Genomic DNA, 9,644 nt, shown 5'->3' with positions numbered 1-9,644 from the left:
AGGTTGCAATCAAAGAGCAATGGAAGCTCATCTATTTTGAAGAGATGCCAAGGCTTGTTTTGACCCTCTATCATCCCCTAACCTCCCCCCTGACTGGTCTATTAATACGACCATCAATAATATCTGTAATCTTGCTCGTTCCTTTTCTAGTTGCAATTTCGTTTGGGTTAGGAGAAGTTGTAATGCAGCAACTCATGATACTACCACGTTTGCTTTAATTTCTAGTCATTTTTTGCGTTTTAATAAGGGTAATCTTTCTGCTGTCATTGAGTCTGTTCATAAAAAAGATTACCCGGCCGGTTTGTTTTGTTTCTTGAGTTTCAACATCATAGCAGCTTTAAAAAAAAAAAAACAAAAACAAAAAAACAATATCTTGAACCCTGTTGAGGCTCATTTTTGAAAAAGTCCACCAGTAGGAAGAAGCCTAACAATATGGGCAAGAAGAGAGTTAGTAGATTGATAAAAAGGAATCATTAACGGCACGAATAATGGATTATAGACCCATAAAATAAATAACTGTGCCTTGAGAAAAACAAATGGGTCTAGAGGAGTCCAAAGGAGGAAGTAGTAAACCTATGGGTATTATGTAATGAAGAAAAGCAAGAATGGGCCACAGCAGGCCTGATGTAATGAAGTAAGAAACAAATGGGTTGATGGAAAGCTCATCAGCCTCAAGGATGAAGGATAAAGTAATTAGGCCAAGAAAGCCCAAAAGTGTTAGCAAAGTGCCCATGGAAATACAAAATTAGGAAATGGGCCGAGGATGCCTAAGGAAAGCAAATGGGCTAAAGATGCCCAAGGAAAAAGAAATGGGACAAAAGAGTTCACAAGCAATGTAACAGATTGGGAAAGCAATGTAACATGAATGACCATACGGAGTCATCGAAAGAAGGCTGGGTAGCAGGCCCAAAGAGGCCCAACAAACACGGGTCCAATAATACCGTGGCAAGAATAACAGAATGGTGCGGTAGGAATGACAACAAGATTATGGGTGAAGCAAGGAATGAGAAACTTAAGTAAGACCCAGCCCTTGGAAAGAAACAGAACAATAAAGAATGAAAGACCAAAAGATGGTTCATGCCATAAGAGGTCAAGAGTGGGTAGCAGAACACACAGACGAGCCCTAGACGGCAGCAAACGCATGAGCAGCAAACAGGTTTTGGACGTACACGGGAAGTAGAGTACGCGTAAGACCCAAGCCCTACCAACTTGTACCTAGTCAATATAGGAGTGGTGGGTCATGGGTTAGAGGTAAGAGAGGATATGGTCTGGCGGTGGGGAGAATGGAAATCCTATTCTGGGGATCTTACTTAAGCTCTTTTGGGGGAAATGTTCTGCTAGAATGACATACCACCCAAAAGAGGGAGGATGAGCTGGAACCACTAGATGCATGCCATGAGGGATAGGAAGGGAGAGCACCTACATCGTGGTAGATGAGAAGGCCACGGTGAGCAAACAAACAAAACAACATTCATTGTCAGGTAATGGGGAGTGGCACAACTAGCACAGGTAAGTGGTGGTGGTGGCTGGGGCGCTGACAAATTAGTGGTGGTCGGTAAGAACACCCAGACCAGACAAGGTTGTTAAAGGGTAAAATGGTAAAGAAACAGTCGTGGCATGCAGTATATAAAGAGCCTTTGTCGTGCACAGTAGAGGGGGGACGACGGTAGCAATCACCACAAGAGTGATCACCATCACGCCGCACAAGAAAGCACTAAAGAAAAGAGAGAAAACAAAAGGGAGAATTGAAATAGTAAAACAGGGAAAAGAAATAGAGAGTTAAAAGAAAAAGATCAAGAGAGATTAGAATGAGTTTTCTTCTTCTCACCCTCTTAAAGCCTACCCTCTGCTAAGAAATACTTTCGAGCATAAGCCATTCAGGTCCCCTCCCTCAAAGTGTGTAATTTTCGTGACAAGATACTCCTGTGAGGTTACCCACATTGAGGAAATGGTTCCTTCCTTGGCCACAACCCCGTAACTAAATCAAATATGGAAAACTAGTCATATTCTTCTTTGACTTTATTGATTATTGCTATATTTTCTCCTCCAGCCTTTATTATTACTCTTACAACTTGTACTCTTCTCTTATTTTAACGAAAGACTGTTTACTTAGTTCGCCTAACAATAACGTGTTTCGCTTATCACTATTTTTGTTGTACCCATTTCGCCACAACCTTCTTCTGCGGAAATTTCACCTGCCGTGAGCATATGACAATAGTTTTGGCAAACGGAGGCATAGTTTACGCGTAAGCCAGATCAAAGTGAGTTGCAGTTGGGCCAATCCCGACTCTCTTATCTAGAATACTTGGGCCCAATACAGCAGGAGATAGTTCAGCCCAAAAATCACAAAAAGGCCCACCACAAACCCTTTCAAGGGTCAAGCTCAAGCTGATTTGCAAAAACTTTCAATATTGTTGTTATGTTGTGTTTATTTATTATTATTTGATTGTGTTTATTTTTTGTTGCAAATATCACTCTTTAATTTTCTAGAAATTTTGCAAGCAGAAAAGATATAATAAAAAGATGTAATCCAATTGTGGATTTGTCAAAATTCACCCCCAATAAAAAGATATCGAGTAAAGTTGTAGCTAAATTTGTCATATTTTTAACACTCACATTTAGATAATTTTTTAGTTTCTATAGCTTTAAGTTAATAAAGCAAAGAAGAAACTCATATTAAACCAAAACTTACCATCCTAAATTGTGCATAGTAAGGCAAAGAAGAAGAGTGATGCAACAAAGAACAAGCAAAAGAGAGTGAAATAATTTGAGGGGACAAAGTTTAGCTACAAAATTGGTTGTAGCCTAAGGCTACAATCTTACTCAATAAAATAGATATTACTACATATTTTGAAAATTTAACCGTTGAATTTTATGTTCTTTATGCTTTTAATACACATGTCAAATTTTGTGTCAATCGAATATTATTTACTATATCATCTATAAGCTTATATTTTATGCATAATTTTAAACTACAAAAATTTGTAATTTAAACAATTTATTGATAATATAGCTATTGATCTTTAATTTTTTAGAAATTTTGCAAGCATGGAGGATATAAGAAGAAGATGTAATTCAATGGCAGATTTATCAAAATTCACCTTGAATAAAAAGATATTGAGTAAGGTTGTAACCTTAAACTACAACCAATTTTGTAACTAAATTTTGTCCAATTTGAGGAATGATTGTTAAAAATTAGCATGAGGAGATGAAAAAATGGATGCTGCCTTTTATAATGGTGAGGAGAAATAAAAAGACCAAAAAAAAAGACTAGCTTGAATGAAGTAACAATGTAGGGAGCACTGTTAACTTGTTTTTGCAATGAAATAAATTATAGAAAGTTTGAATCATTTTTACTTTTACAGTGATGAAATGAAATTACAATGACATATCTGGCACAAAATTATTTTCACACACACCAAACTGTTTCGGTCAAAGAGAACCAATGACAATAATATTTTTTCTCTCAAAGCAATTTAGGGTATGTCTGAATATCGCTTATTTTGCTGAAAACTGAAAACAATAAAAAAATTACTGTTCACGCGCGTTGCATTGTTCACATACCTAAATGCACTATATATGGACAATGAACAGTACAAGAGACGCTCAGCTGAAAAAAAAAAAAAAAAAAAAAAAAGACGCTACATTTCAGCTATCCAAACTGCACCTTAATTGTCACAATTAAAAAAAAAATTTCTCTCCTCTTATTTCAGTAATGAGATTGCCATAATTAAACTTTTTCTTTCTCTCTCCTCTATTACAGCAATGACATTGCCACAATTCAACTTTATTTTTCTCTCTCCTCTCTCCTTCTTTGGCAATGACATTACAATAATTCAACTTTTTTTTTTCTCTCCTTATTTCGGTCAAGTCAATTGGACAACACAAAAATTGGGCAGATATTTTGGTAAAGGTATCGCTGAAATCACTTTTTTCTCTCTCTCTTCCCTTCCGTCATATCATTTCTCTCTCCTCTCTCTTACTTTTTCTCACAATTTTGATAATACCATTGCCGAAATTCACCTCTCTTCCCACTACACATATCACAAATAAACTCAAATTTACACAATATTTAGACAAAAGACTCGAGTGGCCAAGCAGGGAAAAAAACTATGAAATTACCTTCAGCTTGCAAAATGAAAATTTATAGTCCAACAAAGTCTGCTGCTCAAAATACAGTAACTTCACCAAGCTAAAATAATAATAATAATAATAATAATACAGGGGTGCACTTTGTCACAATACACAGTGGGACATTGTTGTCTTGAAAGTTGAAACACTGCCATGATCAGATTCCAATCTGAAGTCTACAAAATTTTCAATCTGCAAATGTGCATATAGCAAATGAGAATTATTCACAAAGCCCCAAGATCCAACTTAACAAACAAATCATTAACATTGATACGCTAAAGAAACACTTGATACACTTAAAAAATTTCTACCAAGTATGACGAATTTGTCATGACTACTTCTACAAAGTATACTGTTAAAAAAAGTTTTACTGGTTTGTCTCAGTAGAGTTTCATCATCATGGTATCTTCCATCACACCTGAGGATTGATCTTGCTGAGTTTGTATCAGCTGCATTTCCGATTTCTTCTCCTTGGGAATTACCTGCCTAGGCATTACATCTAGCAGAAAGCTTCCACCATTCCATACAGATGCAGAAACACTTGGTATTTGGAAAATCACATGCAATTAATATGACAGGATGGGGACAGTAAGTGCCATGGTTGCTACAGTAAACAAGGCTTGGCACACAATGTACATGAATAAGCAAATTTAGATCCCCTAGCAAACCAATTAAGCGCCATCAAGTTAGTAGACAGGAGAGTGGGACAAAAAACAGTTTTTTTTGTTTTCTTTTTTTTGGGGGTGGGGGGGTTGTAATTGGGAGGCAAAGTTCTTTCCAAAAAAAATTAAATAACAGCAAATTAATTCTATGGCCAGTTATAATCGCACAACAGATGTAAATGTGCTGTGAGACACCTGTAAGAAATGACTTCAGGATCTCTTAACAGCCTTTGTTGACCCAGGACATAAAAAATGAGAAAGCGGAGAGCCAGCCATAGGGTATAAGCAACTAATTGAACCAAAAAAAAGCCATGTTCAAAGGTAAGTTTTGCCCTCCACATATGGCCAAGAAGCTCTGCAAGAAGTTCCTTCCGGGTGCATGGCTGCAGCCATGGTTGTTGGATACTTTCCCTGAAAAGAAAAAATATTGCATTTGGTACAATTAATGCCCATGCTAATGTTCCCTGCAGTAACAAACAAACAAGCCAAAAAATTGGACAAGTGAATAATTTCCCAATTGAGGTGCAGGCTGCAGAGTGCCCTAGGAGCACCTGCTCACCTCAAATAATGTGAAGCAAACATAGTGGTTTGACCAAGAAGATTATATAGGCATAGTAGCAAACATCCTGAGACACAAACAATTATGTACAATTATGTCACTTCCTCATTTTTTTTCATCTTAGGTTACTCCAACAATGAAATATATATATAACAATGTAAAATGATCACGTGTCATGGTCTCTAGAAACTTTGGATCAATGGGGGCAAAGTTAAAATTAAAGTGGAAAAACTAATGTAAAACTCCCTCAAGATTTCAATGGGATGCATTAACGAAATATGTATAAAAATAGAAATAGGAAAAAAAAAATTTGACTTATCAAAAAGAAGAAATAGGAAATTTTTGACATACCAAAGTCTCATTCACACAGCCATCACAAATTACCATTCTTCACTTCCATTAGAAGTTAAGAAACAAAACAAATAATGGCGAAAGAAAGAAACAAGTTTTAACAGTGCATGTTTTTGTCAAACGTTTTGCCAAGAAGTCTTTCCTCAGCACCTCACCACTGCAATCTGTTGATTGCACACAAATATATGACACATCACTGTGACTGATTCTAGTCCAGTCCCCAATTGGTTCCAACCCTCCAAATTCATATAAATATCTAAGAGAAATGACACAAAGGCCTATGATTAGTAATAACATAGCCAAAAACAAAAAGTGGCTACCAGAACTCAATACCCCACTGCCTAAAAACCCAATTAAGCTTTATAAATCAAGAAATAAATGAACTCATGCAATTATGGAAGATAAATAAATTCTCATATTGTAAAGCTTACCAAAAGAAAGTAATGCCATTTCTTGAACTGATAGTATATCCACCAAAGAGGAACAAAATTCACGTAGAACAAGCAATATTCATAGGGAAAATCTTGGGTTCCTGACATAGAAATATTAACAAAAATATATAACATAAACAAATGGTGTATGTAATGCTTTCTATTAATCAAAACAACAATGACACATATAATGTTACCTTATTTAACTCTTCTATCCTTCCACTTTCCATCCCCCACCATTTTCTATCCCCCAGTTTTCCATCTCCCAACCAAACAAAGCCTAAGTAGGAAGCACCCTTTGAATTTTGAGCTAGAGCTCATTGGCATCATTTGCATTTGTTTTAGAGCCCCCAAAAGATGAGTCAACTAGACATTAAATCACAAATCACAGTAAGAAAAGGCCATAGGTTTATGATAGGCCTCCAATATGCCCTTGTGTCAGATAAAGATTGGGGAATTGTATACATAGGGGGTATACTTGGTTGGAAAGGAAGGTAACACTTCTCCCCCACAAAAATCACCAATAGTCTCCACAAGAACACAAACCGTCTTTAAAATGGTGGAATCTATTGACATCTCTCACGATAATCTCCCTTGAGACAATTTTACAGATGAACTTGAATGCGGCATGGCAATCCACACAGATTCGAAGATTCTTCTTCACCCTAATTGGAGTTCCTGGTGGAGTAGCAATCAAACCAAAAGCCACTGCAAGCCTTTCACTATGGTGGAATAAAAGCTGCTCCTTTTCACTATGTTCTAGATCATGGAGGTCAATCTCTACCATGGGAACATAGCCAGCTTTATTCATAAGGTCAGCCAGCTCATCAAGCTTGGCATATATTTCCTTGCTTCTAGAATGGCTTCTATCTCCCACAATAAAGGTGTATACCTTGTCTTTGACCTCAATCCAACTCATTCCAGGTTCCTTCTTCACATTGCTATCTTTCATAAGCCTTCTTACCTTTGCAACTTTTTCCCACATGCCAGCTGATGCATAAATGTTTGCAAGAAGAATATGGGTACCGGATTTCTCTGGTTCAAGAGTTAGAAGCATCTTAGCAGCATGTTGGCCTAGATGAACATTTTTATGGATTCTTGCTGCTCCAAGAAGTGCACCCCAAACTGAACCATTAGCTTGAAATGGCATCGTGTTCATTAGTTCCATTGCTTCATTTAATTTTCCAGCGCGGGCAAGGAGATCAATCATACAAGCATAATGCTCTTGCATTGGTTCAATACCAAACAACTCTTCCATTGAATTGAAATATTGTCTGGCTTCAGTTACCAGACCCGCATGATTGCATGCACAAAGGACACTAACTAAAGTTATGTGATTGGGGGGGACACCATCATGAAGCATCTGATTAAACAGTTGGAGGGCCTGTTTCCCATGCCCATGTTGTGCAAGTCCCCCGATCATTGCAGACCAAGAAACTATTCCTCTCTCAGGTATCTCAAAGAAAGCACGGTCTGCATCATCTATGCTTCCACATTTTGCATACATGTTGACTAGGGAATTCCCGGCAAAGACATCAGACATGAATCCGAACTTCAGAACATGAACATGTATCTGTTTTCCTTGTTCATATGCTGATAAATTTGCACAGGCATTCAGAAGGGAACTGCAAACAAATGGATCCGGCTTGATTCCCTTATCTTGCATTTGCAAATAGAGCTTTAGTGCTTCCTCTCCTTGACCATATTGAGCATAAGCCGTGATCATGGATGTGAAAGCCACCAGATCTCCAATTGGGCATTCTTCAAATATTTTTGCAGCATATTCAGCATGGCTACATTTTCCGTATGTATCAAGAATGCTGTTTACAACGTAATTGTCATAATGAAAACCTGATTTTACAGAAAGTGCATGAACTTGTTTACAAACATTGATATACTGCAAACTAGCTGTAGATTTTAGGACTGTGGATAACGTAGTCTGGTTGAATCCAATTCCCACCTTGAACATCTCAGTGAAAAGGGATACAGCCTCCATGTCTTCTCCATTGTGTGAATGTCCAGAGATAACAGCATTCCATGCAATCAAGTCCTTTTTTGGCATCAAATAAAAAACCATCCTTGCTTCACCCATCATATCACACTTGGAGTACATATCTATCAGTCCTACACCCACAAAAGAATCTGATTCTATATCCATCGTTATCAATCTAGAGTGCAACTGTCTACCCAATGCCTTGAGCCCCAAGCCAGCACAAGCTTTAAGAGCACTAGATAAGGTAAACATATTTGGACATATTTCTGACCTTTTCATTTGAGTAAACAAGTTTAAAGCCCAACCATGGTACTCATGAAGAACACAGCCAGCAATAACAGCATTCCAGGAAACAATGTCAGGTGTTGCTATTTCCTCAAAAACAGCAATTGCATCTTCAATATCTCCTACTTTTGCATACATATCAACAAGTGCATTTGCTGAGAATGGATCAGAATCATACCCAAGCTTTATCAAATACCCATGAGTTTTCTTTCCTTGACTATCATACCCCAAACCTGAGCACGCATTCAGAATACTGGACAAACTAAACTCGTTAGGTCTAATTCCATTCAAAATCATTTCCTGAAACAAATCCACTGCTTCTCCACAGGAATCACCCTGCACATAACAAGAAAACAACGCATTCCACGAAACAACATTCCGCTCAGGAATTGTATCAAACAGTCTCCTCGAACTCCCAAACTCCCCGCATTTTGCATACATAACAACCAAAGTATTCGCAACAAACACATCGGACTCAAACCCTGTCACAACTGCAATGCCATGAACCTGCTTCCCCAGCTCCAAATCCTTTGTCATCGAGCACGCCTTAAGAACGCTAGGAAACGTAAACTGATTGCACTTAACACCCAACAAATGCATCTCATGAAAGGCCAAAAGGGCTTCCTCACCAAGCCCATTTTGTGCATACCCAGATATCAAAGCAGACCAAGAAACCAAATCCGGTTCAGAACTTTCCTCAACCAGGTTCCGTGCATACCCGAAACACCGACACTTTGAGTACAGACTAATCAAATGATTCCGAAAACTGGGGTCCTCAGATAATCCAAATCTGATCATGTGAGCATGGACTTCCATACCTGAAGTCACAGACTTGGAAGCAGTGCATTGTGAGAGGAGCTTAGAGTAAGATATATAGGTGGGCGGTGTGAAGGTTTTTGCTTGGAAAGAGCTCAAAACAGCTGTTGCGGTTTGTGGGTCTCCGCTAAATTTAGCGTAGGTTTGGATAAGTTTAGCAGAAAAGAGAAAATGGGTTGGTAGGTAAAGTGGTTGGAGAAGAGGTTTTTGGAGGGAAATGAGGCACCAAAGTTTCATGGTCCATTTGATCATTGAGTGCAGCTTAAAGAATTAAAGAGAAAAGTGATATAATTCATGATTTAACTAAGTTCCCAACCCAAGTCATTGTTGATATGCTTCCAACATAATCTTGCGTTGGAGAGCATCGCGTAGAACAGGAACGCTCACTCTGGGAACTGGATGTACGGTACACGGCT

The 9,644-nt window shown here is 38.0% G+C and overlaps 1 protein-coding gene across 8 annotated transcripts; it reads right to left on the bottom strand.

The window, feature by feature from the left end:
• Positions 1 to 4,113: 4,113 nt before the first annotated feature.
• Positions 4,114 to 9,644, bottom strand: LOC142622402 (pentatricopeptide repeat-containing protein At3g12770-like). 8 transcript variants are annotated; one of them, XM_075795862.1, is made up of 4 exons: positions 6,332 to 9,644; positions 6,135 to 6,235; positions 5,353 to 5,419; positions 4,114 to 5,204 (listed from the first exon to the last, which is right to left on the bottom strand). In XM_075795862.1, exon 1 carries the CDS (start codon positions 9,478 to 9,480, stop codon positions 6,652 to 6,654), a length of 2,829 nt encoding a protein of 942 aa, XP_075651977.1. In that variant the 5' UTR covers positions 9,481 to 9,644; the 3' UTR covers positions 4,114 to 5,204; positions 5,353 to 5,419; positions 6,135 to 6,235; positions 6,332 to 6,651. The 8 variants fall into 8 exon arrangements, with proteins under 8 accessions (XP_075651977.1, XP_075651974.1, XP_075651978.1 ...); XM_075795859.1 differs by lacking the exon at positions 5,353 to 5,419 and having other exon boundaries at positions 4,114 to 4,323; positions 4,550 to 5,204; XM_075795863.1 differs by lacking the exon at positions 5,353 to 5,419 and having other exon boundaries at positions 4,114 to 4,323; positions 4,989 to 5,204.

Source organism: Castanea sativa, chromosome 1 (assembly GCF_040712315.1).
Source record: "Castanea sativa cultivar Marrone di Chiusa Pesio chromosome 1, ASM4071231v1".
Lineage (NCBI taxonomy): Eukaryota > Viridiplantae > Streptophyta > Magnoliopsida > Fagales > Fagaceae > Castanea > Castanea sativa.
Note: the sequence above shows the minus strand (reverse complement) of the source record. Positions and strands in the feature narration are given on the sequence as shown.

Coding starts and splice junctions, on each gene's coding strand:
- LOC142622402 (XM_075795861.1), bottom strand. CDS start 9,480: ATGATCAAATGGACCATGAAACTTTGGTGCCTCATTTCCCTCCAAAAA.